The following is a 16,043-nucleotide window of genomic DNA, read 5'->3' on the forward strand; positions in this document are numbered from 1 at the left end:
AATTAGATATTTTATAATTTAATTTAAAAATAAAAAATAATTTTTATAATTATTTAAAGATGAAAAATACATTTAACAAAACTATATTTTTTTAATTGGTTGAGATATATTATTTTAATATATATATATATATATATATATGTATTTATTTAATTTAAAAATCATTTATTTGAGTTAAAATCAATATAAAGCTACCCTAAGATAAGGTTCATAAAGACATACCTTATACAAAATTTTCATTCGTCAAAAGGAAAAATAGAATAATTTATTAACATTTTTGGAATTAATTAAATTTTAAGTATATTTTAAATGTGTGAATTTTTAATTAAAATTTATTAAAAAATTCTGTTCTATATTAAATGTTTAAAACATGTTTAATTTTGTTTAAGTGTTTTGTATAATTATATTTTTATCTCTAATTGAATAAACTTAACAAAATATTTGATATGTATTCTTAATAAAATATTAATATTGATCAACAGTAATTATCACTATGTCAGTGTCAAGCTGAAGGACACAATCTAATGTTGATTTAGTAACCCCTAAATGAATTGATAATTTAATAAAAGTACAAGAAATTCTCTACCATGTTACTTAGGGAAAAAGTCCAACAATATGAGGTTTAATACTGATTAAAAGATTACCTAAAATTCTTTAAATCATGCAATAAAGCCACAATAACCCTTTATTTGTTTTTTCAAATACTCAAAAGCATGCAGTAAAGCCATGTTTATGTCTCTTTTGACTAATGGAAATATTTGCTTTATAGTAACAAAAGTAACAACAAAATGAGACTTTATTTCTATCTTGAGAATCTTTTATACTTCTATCTTGAGAATTTTTTAATAAAATATTTATTTGTTAAGAATCGACCATATATTATGATCAACCTAATTTATTTCTATAACATAGGTTCTAACACGAGATAATGCTAATTAATATGATTAGAATATTAGACAACTGCAATTAACAAATATTTTAAAATAAATAGTATTAATATAAATATGAATATGATATTGATTTATATAAATATTATTTTTTAAATAAAAAGTTCACTATTTTAATTAAAAAAAACTAACAAATATCTTTACATGAGTATTATTGGAACTCATTTCGATTTTAACAAAAAAAATATGCATTGACTAAATATGATTGAATAATGTCTAAATTTGTAAAGTGATATAAAAAATGGATATGTACGTATTTGCACAATTTAAATTCTCATATTAATCTTAATATTCATCTCATCCTTATATTTATTTTATTTTAAATTACTCAAACATTAGTTATTAAGTAATATAAATATATATATATATATATCTATATATATATATATATATATATATATATATATATATATATATAACATCCCAAAAATACAACAATGTATTATATGATAGAATGATTACATTTAATAATAATTCAGATCAGTCTTGAAATCTAAAAAAACGTACGGTTTATGGCCGAACGACCTTACAAAAAGTTAAAATCTTAAAATGTACAGAATAAGCAAACCTGACCGAACGGTTTACAAAATCAGCATCGGACGGTCATACAAAATGAAAGGAAAAGGTGATCGAACGATCACTTTACAGAATAACTAAACTACTGACCAAATGTCCTACTGTTCGGTCTTCACTTCTACTTCTACCAAATTTACTTCTTCCAGTGCCTCTTCCAGCAGCTTGTCTCCTTCTGCTCACATCCACATGGATGATCATTGCAACGACAAGGACGGACGTACAAAACCAGACAACATAGGAACAATGCAGGGTAAGCTTATGTAATTTAATTCAATAATAACATACATTTTATCATATTCAAACACACCTAGTACATTTCAACATACGATTCAAACAAGGCCTACTGCTAGACTGACTGTCCGGACGGTATGAATTCTGTGTAGCTACGACGTTCGTGCACCCGGGTGATGTAGTAACTGGAATACTCTCATCAGCTGCCACCCGAGGTTAGTCCGTTCCGCCCAAAGTACCCCTAAGGACTAGGACCTCCTGCCGTTCCCACGCATGACCTACCCTCCTCTAAGTGAGGACGAGTACTCACGGAACATCAGGATGAACTGCCAGCTAAGCATTACCACATTCATACTTTACAATTTCAATAGTCATCCATGAGTCGTTCCTCCCCGAAACGCTCGTTAAAAAATCACAACGTTTCCTCCATCTCATATACTTTTCATCATTTATTATTCATCATTTTACTTTCATCTTTATCATCAATGTTAAGACCATCAAATACCGAACGTTCAGTCCTCACTAAGAACGAGGATGAACACTGTGGACGAAACCAAGAAGTCGCCCGTTCTAGATCAGAATAAGACCGAGAGGGTTACTTTTAGATTTGGTGAATGAACCGGGTATAATTATATATAGTATATGACGAACGTTATTTATATCGTGAATCAGTTAAATGAACTGACTCTCGGGTGTTCAAACCAACACTCAAATTATAAATCAAGTATGGGGCTCTAGGGTGGATCCAACGAATGTAGACACGTCAAGACGTTAAAGAACCATATTTGGAAAAATTCAAATACAGAAACCTAATGCCACTCAATGACCGAACATGGTAAAAGAGATTCTACTAAAATTGGACAAACGTTGTTTCCTCAAGATTGATAAATTAAAAACGAGTACGAGCGTTCGGTATAAGACCGAGCGCCACTCATTACGAGAGTTTGGGGTGAGACCTATCACTAATTTAATCTTATAATAGAAACATTACTAATAGTAAATATGATAAGACACGTTGGAGACAGTGTTTAAGAATAACTAAATATACAAATAAATGTTTACAAGATTTTCAGTTCCTCACGTATCACTCATGTACATCTACGTTTGGCCGAACGCTCAAAAATAACACTATTACAAGAAGTCGATCGTCCTCAACTAGAATTCTTTCCAAATGAAAGAATTCAATTTCAAAGAAGTTAACTAGAAACATCGAACGGTCAAGGACCATTCCATGACGAACGTACATTATCATAGGGACAGTTCATATTCAGATCTCATTTATCTTCAATTCATTTTTCAATACATCATTTCCTAACTTTATAAATTCATATAAAAACGTCAATTTACGTACTTCATAAGATCTATATCATGTTGATAAATTATACTCCAACAACTCGTATTCACATTCATACACTCCAAACATATCAACCATCATGCATTTCATTCATTTCACTCAAGTAGCGATCGTTCATACAACCAAATAAACAGATAAATTAAATTAAATAAGCTTCTCTTACCTCTAGTGTGAACGAACGTCCTACAGACTGCAACTCGGTTTGCCAAACTAAGATTCCTTCTACCCTCAACGCTCCACTACTCTTCGAACCAAAATCAAATAACAGACCAAGAGGGTTCAGAATTAAACTAAGGACTCATGCAACTAGAACTTGGTTTGCATGTCTATAAGAACGAACGACTAAGGGAAGGAAACTTACCAGTTTCAGAACTCGAAACTGTTCGGTTCAAAATGAAGCTCAGGCCGCCAGGAACGCTTCTACGATCTCTGAATGATGATCGGAGAAGAGAAAGGGTGAGTTTTCTTAGAGAGAAGATAGATTTTCTAGTGAGAAGAAGGAGAAAATGAAAGATCAGAGTTTTGGAAGAAGGGTGCATGCAGAGTGAGTGAAACGGGAATTTCAGAAAATCAGATTTTGCTTCTTTCGTTAGAACGAATGTCTGCTCACTTACTGACACCTGCCTTCCACTATCTGATTTTCGAATCTTCGTTGCCTGACACCTGGCGTCCGTTCAGAGGGGTTTTCTAAGTGCGTTTTAATGAGCTGACAGGAGGGGTTTGGGTGTGTTTTTCCGAGGTCTGACATATATATATATATATATATATATATATATATATACATATATATATATATATATATATATATACTGATTTTTCTTTGATCCTTAATTTTTTAATTTATTTATAAGACACACATTTTGTCATTTTAATTATTTTTATAATTATTGTGTAAGAACCTACAAAATAGAGTATTAGAGTAGATAGGTGTACTAAAATAATGAGACCGAGTATTTAATTTTAAAGTAATCTTGTAATATAAACAAAATTTTCTAAAGCTCATCTCATTATCTAAATACCTTCTATTCTCTTCCTTTTCTCTCACTTCTCTCTACAATTTCTTACTCCTCAATCATATGTTCAAAGATCAGGAAGTGTCTAGACGATCCCTGCATCAAGGGCTACTAATCTAACCGATCAATTTGTAGAATCGAGCAGGTAAGTGACAAACCCCTTTCTTTGGTGTCTAAGGTTCTTGATCCTGTGAAGAAATTCTGTGTTCATGATCAAGAGTTCCTCTTCTTCAATTCTCGTCTAAATTTAGGTTTTAAGGCTTCTTTTCTATCACCATTCGGTGATTTGTAGGTGTTTTTAGAAGTTCCTTGCGATGCAAGCAAGTTATCGGGGTTTCTTTGAGCTGGGAAAATTTGAGTTGAGGTAAGGGAAGCTAGATTCTTACTTTAATTGGTGGTTGATTATGTATGTGTGAAGAGTATATGAGTATTATGTGTATTGAATTGAAATTTAGTTTTTATAGTAGATATAATGTATGCAACGTGGTTGTTTTAAGTGTGAATGGATGAATCTTGAGTATGAACTGCATTGAATGATGTTAGATTGTTTTGGATGTATAGAATGTGATAAATTTGTATTAGCATTGGCTAGTTATGAATATATGCAAATTTCCTTGGTTTAGGGCTAATTTAGAGGAAGTGGGATAGTGAAAACTTGATTTAGGAGTTAGGTACTGAAATGGTCAATTGTAGTATTTTAGGTAAGTTATTTAGGACTTGTTAGAGCCCATAAACTTCTGAAACCTGTGCCAAAAGTGATAGAATATGATTTGGGTCCATAGGTCGATGTTTTGTAGATTTTGAATTGTAATTTGGTTAGTAAAGACTTTAGAATGATGTTAGTAAGGTTTAGAAACAGTTTTCCAAGTTCAATTGAGTCTATAACACAATCTAGGAGGATTAGAAGTTGGGAAAAATATTTGGAATTGGTAAATTTTGGTATAGGTTGGGTAATTCTACAGTTTGGTGTTGTAGAATTATGCAGACTCGCTGAGCGAGTGGAGTCGCTCAACGAGTGATTGTAGAGTCTGGCACTGTAATTTCTATTCGCACAATGAACAGGGTCACTGAGCGAGTGAGTTGGGGGTCTGGACCACTGTCTAGAGGATTCGTCTAACGAATGGTGTCGTGAGCGAGAGGTTGGAGGTACTGCTTGTGGTTTGTGAGCTGGGTCGTGTCGTGAGTTGGGTCATTGAGTGAGTGGTTTGTGACCTAGAGGTACTGCCTGTGGATTCACTCAACGAACTAGGTCGTTGAGCGAGTGAGCTTTAGAGTCGCTTAGCGAGGGGATTCGATGAGTGACTGATCCAGGTTTTAGTTTATTTCTTTTCTTATTTGTCCTTAATTGATTTGAATGATGTTGTGATTCATTATAGATTATGTATGATGATGTATTGAGTTAGTTTATTTACCCTTCTATTCGTATTTGTCTTTGTATGTGGTCTTTTTCTTTGTTTGGCTATGATCATCTTGTGGGTGTGAGTAGAGGGAGTTGAGTTTTCTGCGGAGCAGGTTCTTAGTGGAGAAGATGATGTTGTGTAGTTATTTTTTAGGTCATCCTTGTATATAGTTTTGGGTTTATCTAGTTGTATATAAAGTTTGAAATTTATAGTTATTTTTGGATGACTGTAAGTTCCACTTTATATTCTAATGTATAATTGTTCTATAGTATCATATATGTGATAACTCTTTTATATAGTTTATACTATATTTTTGGATGTTACATATTGAACCTTTATTCAATTGTTGTTGTTTTATATTTATATAATTATAATTATTTATTTCGTTATATTTGATATTGAAAAAGACAATTGTGTATTTTTTTACTTTAAATACAAATATCATATATTTTTCATTATAATTTTTGTGAAAAAAATTATTTAATTAGTATTTGGAATAGTAAAAAGATAGATACAAACATTACAAAAATTCTTGGAACTATACCAACGAATTTTATTGACAAAAATAAATATATCGATAAATTCAAATTATCGATTAATTTTAATGATAAATTTTAAATTGTTAATTACTGATACATTTATTTTTGTTGGTAAAATTCGTCAATAGTATATATTTCATTTATCAAAATTTTTTTTCATTAATAAAATATGTCAGTAATTATAAACCTTAAAAATTGTCGGTAAAATTCATTAATAATTCAAAATTCGTTGGTAAAAAATGACAAATTTCCTGTCCACATATGAATTTATGGACCAGACTTAAACCCAACTAATAACTTAGAAGGGGATTTATTCCTCCCTTAATTTCATCCATGTTAGGGGTAGCCTCCTCCATTCACGCAAGCCATCAGCAAAGAGTTGTTTCATCCTTGCTGCAAGTTCCACCTCTACACAAAGTTGTCGTCGACGATGTCAATCGCTACCAGAGACATCACCATTGTCGTTATCATTTCTTCTCCCAAAATGTAGATGTCCTTCTTCGCTCTTGTTGGCTAACCAAACAGAGAATTCATGATTTCCTACTAGTAGCCCCAAAATGCGTGTTGTCGCTTGCATCGCGTTAATTAGAATCACATAAGTTGCTAACGTTGTCGGCGCCTTCCCTTTTCTTTTCAAACAAACATGGAAGGATTTCCCTTTTTTTAGCACAACACCGTGTTCCTGAGTGAAGATGGCTATATGGAGGTGAATGTTATTGCAAAAGGTGATTGGAACTGTATGTGAGAAATATAATAAAGAAAAAGAAGATGAAAGTGGAGAGTGGAGAGTGGAGAGTGATAGGGTTTGAAGTGTGAATTGGTTAGTGGCTTCTAGAGGAGTTGAATTTTTTTGTGTTATTGGATGGTAAAAATGGTGTTGAAAGAAGGAAAAAATAGAGGTTGAAGATGGTGGAGTCGGAATGAGTGATTAAGAATTATGAAGAAATGAGGGTTTTAGAGGTCGAATGGTAATAATGTTTGATGGGTGGAGAGAATTGTGTTGGAATGGATTCTATGATGAAGGATAAGATGAAGGAAGAGGAACAATTGTTAGTCTGTTTTTTGTTCTGTGTGGATGTTTTTGGTTGTGTGTATAGGTATTGTGCAAATGGATATGATAAATCAAAATGCAAGCTCTATCTATTTTCACCAACGTTATTCATCATTGGAATATGGGATTTTTTATTAACGTTGTAGATGTAATTTTGATCAAAATCGAAAAATAAAAGAAAGAAGAACGAAAGAAAAAGAAAGAAAATGAATCAAATCACAATGTTTATTAACAAATTTTATTAACGGAATTTTTTGTTGATAATCAATAATTAATGAATTTTACTAACGAAAAATCCATCACTAATGACAACATATTTCATCATAGATATTTTCATCGGTAATTATCAACAAAATTCATATTTCATTGATAAATTTTATTAATAATTTTTTTATCATCAATAATTTTGATTTAATAACAAATTTTAAATATTATTGACGAGTTTTGATCCTCATTAATATTAAATCTTTTCATAATGAAAAAGATGACACTAGTGCAGTCAAGGGAAACAACAACGGTTATTTTCGCTCATAGACAGCGGTTCCTGAACCAAGGCATATCCAGGCGAGACAAAAAGGAGTAGGTTTTTTGCCTCGGTTCTGAAACGAGACAAAAAGGGTAAGATTTTGCCCCGGTTCACAAGTAGCCGAAGCAGTAGGGTTTTTTCTTTTTTTATTTTTTTAAAAGACTTTTCGCCTTGGTTCCTTATGAACCGAGGCAGTAAAGTGTGTTTTTTTTAACTTCAATTCTAGCCTGACAGGTTTTGTTTTCTAAACTTATTGAAAAACACATTTTTTTTATTCAGGAAACTTACAAATTATACATATAGAAGAAGTTAAAATTTTAGATTGAAAATTAACTTGTTTTGTTGGAGAGGAAAGCACTGAAGAAATAAAAATCTTAAAACATAACATTCCAAAATCATATCCTGAATTCAAGCTTATTTCAATCACATTTTTTTCTTTCATTCAAACGATTCATGAGTTACACTAAAATTTCAAATGCACAGCAACAGAACTACTACTTACATACGAAGGAAAGACTACATAAAAAACAACTTGTAACTTAAAATCCAAATGTTAAGAATTAACCCAATAAACTTACGAAGAAACCATAAGAAGTCTTAACCTTCAAAATATGTTGATGTTGGTATATTATAAAAGTCTTAACATATTTTTAAGCATAGAAAACTAGGAAAAAATCAGTAGAGAATTCAAATTATGTTAATAGTCCATCACAAAAGTGTTATAAATGTACAAAATAAAATCATTTACAACAATAACGAAAACCATAATAAAATATTTACAAAAATTGTTAGATGATATGGAGACAATGTTAAACATTTAAGGATTTTCGAAAGCATTTAGAAACATGTAAAAGATAACATAGATGAAAGCTTTTTTTATACTGGTTCACTCCAACTAAGCTACATTGATTTCTCCTTTAAGCATTCTTAAAGGGTTTTACTAACTTTAATAATGTTGCAATGAGTTTCACCACTCTTAGGTTTTGCAATAAGTTTCACCACTCTTGGTTTTCAGTAACCTAATCGGTTAAAATTGTTTAACTCTTCCTAAGTTAAATAACAAAGTGTTTTAAATCACTTTTGATTATCCAAAAACAACAAAGTGTTTTTTAAACAAGTAGAAATGGGAACCTCTCTTAGAGAGGACATTGATCAATACAAATTATATCTAAAAAGACTTATTACAAAAATTTTCTCAAAGGCTAAACGATGCAATAACGCGATAATTTTGGCAATGTAAGAATATGTGCAATTATAGTTGTTATTCTATTCTTCATGCAGTCTTCTATATATAGGCAACTTCGAGAAATATTCGTTACTCATAAGCTTTGATTTTGATATAGGTGATGTAACCTTTTGTACGAGGTCAAATGTCATTTTGCTTTTGTAAATGGTACTTTTTTGTTGTACAGATTGGTCAGACATAAAGCAATGGGGAAACATTCATAGAATGTGTTTGTATCTCTTAACGTTCTTCTAACTTAATGAAGAACTTTTGAATGAAGCATTTGTCTTTGATGGATCTGCATAGATAAAGAGAAACTACATAACAGACAAAATGTACTACTCATACATTGGATTTAAAATGTTAAACGTTTAGTCTAGCATAGTCTGGGTACTTGTTTAATATAGTCGGTTTATCATAGTGTTTAAGATAGTTTGTTCTCTATATCTTTTAGCATAGTGTACTGCGTTTAGGATATTGTTTAAACATATATTACATTTAGCGCATTATCTTAGACAATCTATTTGATGGACACTATTTCATTAGATATTTTTGTTAAACTTTAAAATAAAAGGTTCCTAGAGGATCTTGTCTTAAGCGTTAAAAAAAGAAAGTGAGTGATTTTATGGCTTATGATCAAGGAGTGAAAAATTCAAGCATTTTTCTTCTTTAAGTTCTTGAAATAACATTACATAAGTTGGGTTGAACAAATATGAAACATCTTGTATCCACCTTATGGAGAAAACAAGAACTTAAAGGATATTCTAATTGTTGAAAAAGAAGGTGCATTTGTTTACAGACCAAATGATACAATCTATGTTTAGATTTCACTCACTCATTCATCTTATAATCTTATATGATACCACTTCTTCCAATACAAATAACCTCCTTCTACAATATAACAAATGATTATGATGATGAATAATTTCTTTTATAGTTATTCATTTGTAATTTTATTGTGATTGTACTATACAGCAATATTTTATGACGCGCAAAACAATTCATATGCATGTAATATGTTATTGTGACTATACTATGTTTTATTTTAATGTTGTTGATCAAGAATTTGCCTTCTTCACTTTAGTTACTTTACCAACTCGCTTAATCAACTTACCTTCCATGTTTAAGTAAATAATAGAAACATATCTCGCTTTAAGCATCAAATACTCGTTACAAGGAGCAAATCTCACAAACTTAAAGTTTCTTTCATTTATTTTTTCTCACCCTCCCTTCCATCCAAACATTTTGGTATTACTCTTTATAATGAAATCCTATTTGTCATTATAATTTTTTTCTCAATGACACAATACATTGTGAATAATTTTGAACTGCTTTATGATAAATTTATTTCATTACAAAATATTAATTTTTAATAAGATTAAAAACTTGATCATGTTAATTAATTGTGAGATAAGATAATGATATATTTATAATTTTCTTAAAGAATGGAATCATAATAAAAAACGAATTTTATTCTCTTAATTATTAATTATTGAAAAAAATTAAATTCTCACAGAATTTTTTTCTACGATAATTTTGAATAATTTTATTGTTACTATTTTTATTATTTATTAGAATTTGACTTTAGTACTTAACGTAACTCAATAAAATTGTCTTATAAAGTAGACTTCATTACCCTTCTATTCCTTTTTAATATATTTTTAAGATTATTATTGTAAAAGTAAAATAAATAATTATTTTTTATATTAATGAATACTTTTCCTTTTTAGCGTTAAACTAATCCCAATTAATCACAAATAGTGAGAAACAAAGAATATTATAAATTTAAAATTAGTAAATATTTCTACAAAAATAAGCTTTAAATATATCTAAACCCACATATTTATCTATAAATTTTAATCTGGACAACATATCTAAATATTAGCTGTAAACTGAACTTTATAAGTTCCAATTGACAAATAACGAGTTGAGAAATAGAAATAATTTAATTTATTTCCTACAAAGAAAGAAAATTGTATTCTTTATCCTTACCATATTATAACTTCGAATTGAAATACACAAGTTGAATAGTCTTTCACTTTCCACACTTATATAGATATTTCCAATCTTAGATATGTTTTTCACATACTATCTTCGTCATTGGCCATAAAGGACTTGCCTCTATCAGCCTTTTAAACTACCATTCTTTCAATTTCTGTCCATATGTTTTGATAATTTCAACTCTTTATTAAATAATTTATTTTATTACAAATTTAAAACATAATTCACAATTACAATTTTCATAAATTTTTTGTAACATATTTTTAAAATAGGCAAATGAAATAAATTTTTTAATAAGATAAAATGAATGTTTACATTAACTAATTTATAAATACTGTGTAAGTGTAAAAAGAAAGTATTAAAAATGTAATTTACAAGGTGGCATGATTATTGGTTATTACAGTCTGTCTTCACTTGTTTGGTTCTGTGGCCTATTGCTCTCTTCTCATTTATACACACACCGCAACCTCACACCACAAAGCAACTCTGCATCCACTCTCTCCCACTCTCGCTCTTTCTCTCCCTCTCTCTCTCTCTCTCTCTCTCTCTCTCTCTCTTTCACTTTTCGCACGCACACAGACATTGTCTTCTCACAAATCTCTCTCTCTCTCCCTCTCTCTCTCGCTTTCTCTCTCACCGCCTCTCGTCTATGGCTTCGCTTCTCGAATCTGGCTGGCAGGTTCTCCCTTTTCATTTTCTTGAATTGTCGACGCTTTTTTGCTTCCGTTAGCTTTTCCAATTCCACCGATGGATTCGTCCTTTGATTTAATCCATGCTACTTCTCTGGTTCTTGATGTAGATGAAGAGAGCGTGTACATTATTGGCTTTGTTTAGGAATCATAAACGGTGCTGGCTTGATTGATTGATTGATTGATTTATTTATTGATTGATTGTGTTCTTGATACTATGCCTAATGATGCCTCATTGCTGTATTTGGAACTTCATTTGTTCCTGTAGATCATTGTAGTGTATTTCATTTTTTAAATTATACTTTTCACTTTCCGCTCCTGATTTGTGTTGCCTCGTCGTTATCGCCACGTGAAATAGATTCCTGGAGTTTGTGCGGACTGTGTTGACGTATCCAGCGCTCTGTTTGATTTTTAGATGCGTATGTGTTAATGTGTTAATTATTGAAAGAGTTTGGTAATCCGCTTATACTTATGAAATATTCCCCTGCTTGTCATATTAGGTTTGGAATATAAAATGCATTTTTTCAATGTTCAATATTTAGCGTGTAAAGCAAATGTTAGTGAAGGTACCTTTCCTTGCTGGAACACATAATTTAGCATGTTCACGGACGTCATTTCTCTTGCATTGTTGGTTTTTTGGCCTTTTGGCTTTAGACTCTTTGCGGTCCTGTAGATTGCATGGTTACATAGTTTGTACTGTTTACCGAAATTGGAATTGATGTCTGGTCCTTTTCTCTTTTTTGGGAATACCATTCTCTCTCTTACTTAATCTCTCGCTCTCTTTGTGCTGCAGTACTTGATCACACATTTCAGTGACTTTCAACTGGCGTGTTTGGGAAGTTTCTTTCTACATGAGAGTGTTTTCTTCTTGTCTGGACTTCCCTTTATATGGCTTGAGAGGGCAGGGTGGATGAGCAATTACAAAATTCAGGTCTGCTCTTGTTGATGGTTGTTGTTATCTCAATGTTGGATGATTCCTCATTTTGTTATGCAAAATGGAAATCCAGTACCTTTTGCTGCTTTTCTATTTAAAATGAGCATCAGTCATGGCAAAAGTAAACTGCTCCAATATTGTTTGCTTTCACTTGATATACGTGTTCCTTCCCTTGCACCTTGTATTCATTCAATTATTTCCTTTACATTGTTTCCTTTGTGCTGAGAACAATGCTGTCCTGGTCTGTCCAAGTGAAGAATTCCCTAGAGATTTCGGTTTTCGATTTCTTTTTCCTTATTTGTATGTCTTACATGTTTTGATGTTATAACAATGCTTTTTGGTATTGACGCCCGCATTTGAATTGGCTGATTCAAACAAAACATTTTCATTCAAAATATGTAACACAATTTTCTTAGACATGTTCATGCCATGTTTAGATGATGTATTGATTGAACCTCCCTGATAATGGTAGAAATGATAATTTTTTTCCCATTTTCACTTGTAAATATGTAGCTACATTTTTTTTATCAGCCGTAAATATGCAAAATTTAGTGAAAAGAAACTAGAAGTTAAATTTTGCCTGGTCTTGATATGCAATCAATTTTCTTGCTTTTATTGTATGGCACTTAGTATGGTTACTCATTAGTCCTCTTTCTCTTGGTCCTTTTTTCTGTACCTGTGGCCTCGTTCAATTAGTGAGTAAGATTTACTGTTGTTGCTAATCTTCTTTTCTTGCAGGCAAAAAATAATAGTCCTGCAGCTCAGGAGAAATGCATTGTTCGCCTGTTGCTTTACCATTTTGGTGTCAATCTACCTGTTATGATTTTTTCATATCCCGTTTTCTCATACATGGGCATGCGGAGTAGTCTTCCCCTACCGTCCTGGTACATTCAGGTTCTTTTGAGCACTGTCATTATTCTAAACATAGGAGTCCTGTGTTAGGAGCTCTCAAAGTAAATATGTCTGGAATGTGCTTCTGTTAAGCTTATTTTGCAAGATTGGATTTTTTCTGCAGGAAAACAGTTCTAACTCAAATAATCTTTTACTTCATTTTGGAGGACTTTATATTCTACTGGGGACATAGAATATTGCACACAAAATGGCTATACAAGCATGTGCACAGTGTTCATCACGAGTAAGTTTATTTTTGTGTAATGGATTTTACCTTTTATTATATATCTTATCCATAGACTACTATAGGGTTTTGCAATATTGTGAAGGTATGCTACACCGTTTGGTCTTACTTCTGAATATGCTCATCCTGCGGAGATACTTTTCCTTGGGTTTGCTACCATTTTTGGTCCTGCCATCACTGGGCCCCACTTGATAACTCTCTGGTTATGGATGGTTCTGAGAGTCCTAGAGACAGTTGAGGCTCATTGTGGATACCATTTTCCATGGAGTCTTTCGAACTTCCTTCCGTTGTATGGGGGGTGAGTGTGAATTTCCTTCTCCTGCTCTAGACACCAGCCATTTGGTTTATTCTGCTATTGTGCCTATCGTTAAACTTTGTATCATCACTTTCAGAGCTGATTTTCACGACTATCATCACCGTTTGCTGTACACGAAGTCTGGAAATTATTCTTCGACTTTCACTTACATGGACTGGTAAGTATTGAGCATGTAGCTCTTAAAGAATTATTTTTGTTTCATGATGGTTAGAATCTAAAGTAGCTTACTAACAAATTGTGAGGCATTAATGCCCTGAAATTTTGGTAACTGACATACTGACAATGGTACACGACATTTTTGCTGTCGTATTAGGATATTTGGAACTGATGTAGGCTACAGAAAGTTGAAAGCATTGAAGAGCACACAAATTGAAGACAGTAGCGAGCTAAAGAACAATTAGAATAAAATTTTTGGGAATATCTGAGGATGATTAGAAAGTTGATTTGCAACTTAAGGGCATATTTGAAAAAATGCCCTATCAAATCCTTATCTGTTCTTGTGTTATTGTATTAGCTGGTCTTGTCTACAAGGTGTTGGTGGCTTTTTCTGGACATTCATGCCCCGTTATAAAAAACTTCATTAGTGACAGTGATTTCAATTTTGGGATGTTTCCCATTGGTGATCCAATATTCTTGATGATGCCCAAATTTCTCCTTACGCAGATGAATGTTATTTGTTTGATATAAGTATCATTTGAATTGAATGGAGTAAGTGGCAATGAAGACAGAGAAGATAACCTGGTACCCACCAACAATCCTGGATAAATTGATCCTTCTTATCGATTTGTTGATTTTCTTTTAGTCTTGAATGTTATTTCTCACAATTGAAATAGGTGAGACCATGTGCCTGATAAAGTTTTTCTTCTCACTAAAATACTAGGAAAGAGCGCTAGTGGCTGCTTAGCCTGCTTGGGTATACTCCTCAGAATGAAAGCAACTCCGGAGAAAAATGAACACAAATTTGTTATTTTTAACAAATGAGCACAATTAATTGTCTTTCTTTCTAGGGGTTTTTGTTAAGGTCACTACTGCAACATATTTGCTTTGTTTACTCATGACAAGCTTTCAATTTGAATCATTTGCTATCTACTATTAAGAAACAAAATATATTATTTACAGATTTAGAAGAGTAAAAGTTATTGCATTGTCAAAATTTTAAAAACAATTAATGTATATTTTTTAAAATAATTGTTATGATTGTTCGTGTAATTTGATTTATGAGGGTTGAAATTATGGTGGGTTTTGAGAAATGGAAGGCAAGTTGGTCAAAAAGGTCAATAAGATATTGAGACTATGATCGACCCTGGTTAGTTTATAGGAGGAGGGAGAGAACTAGGTGACTTAAGTGTCTTAACGGTTAAGTGGCTCTTAGTAAGTGGGCGGGAAAAGCTGGTATTTTAAATACCTATGTTAGAATAGGGTGGAGGTCTTTTGGGTGATTGTAAGATACATAACGAGTTCTTGGAACTTTCTTGAGAGAGGTTATGCTCGTGTGACATTCATTGTACATTGTGATTACTTGTGAATAACAAAATTCTTTCATTCTTTCTGGTGTTCTGTGTGTGTGAGAGTGCATTGTGGTTGGGTTTCCTAATTAGAAACCTAACATTTTGGTCCGACCTGTCGGATCGAAGGAGAAGAGTGTGGGATATCAATTGCGGGAAGAGTTGACGGACGATTCAATGTGATGGAGGGACGGTTGGAAATGGTAGAAATTTCAATTTACGGGATTAAGGCAGAGACAGGAGCGCTATGCCAAGATACGGGTGCGATTAGTCAAGAACTGAAGGAAATCATGCGGATTTTGGGAGGGCGACGTCACCAGACGGAGGATAGTCAATCTTCGATCAATGCAAATGTACAACAAGACGAGAACTAGGGTGGAGGAAGAATCGAAAGACGCGAGCACCCTCCGAATTGGAAGAAGAGGGTCGAATTGCCCACATTTGAAGGGCCAGATCCACTCAATTGGATCCACAGAGTCACTTCTTCGACTTACAAGGAGTAGAGGAAGATGACGAGAAGTTGCAGCTGGCATACATAAGTATGAAGGACAGTGTCGGGTATTGGTTCCGCTTCTGGAAGGATAGGCCAAGAACCGATCTT

At 32.3% G+C, this 16,043-nt stretch overlaps 1 protein-coding gene across 1 annotated transcript; it reads left to right on the forward strand.

Annotated features, from left to right (window-relative positions):
* Positions 1-11,328: 11,328 nt before the first annotated feature.
* On the forward strand, positions 11,329-14,560 carry LOC124843154 (methylsterol monooxygenase 2-2). Its single transcript, XM_047319799.2, has 7 exons — positions 11,329-11,542; positions 12,346-12,483; positions 13,225-13,370; positions 13,502-13,621; positions 13,707-13,919; positions 14,014-14,094; positions 14,251-14,560. Exons 1-7 carry the CDS (start codon positions 11,513-11,515, stop codon positions 14,336-14,338), a joined length of 816 nt encoding a protein of 271 aa, XP_047175755.1. The 5' UTR covers positions 11,329-11,512; the 3' UTR covers positions 14,339-14,560.
* The last annotated feature ends 1,483 nt before the right edge of the window (positions 14,561-16,043 follow it).

This window comes from Vigna umbellata, chromosome 7 (assembly GCF_029865625.1).
Source record: "Vigna umbellata cultivar VRB3 chromosome 7, Vumbellata_1.0, whole genome shotgun sequence".
In the NCBI taxonomy this organism is placed as follows: Eukaryota; Viridiplantae; Streptophyta; class Magnoliopsida; order Fabales; family Fabaceae; genus Vigna; species Vigna umbellata.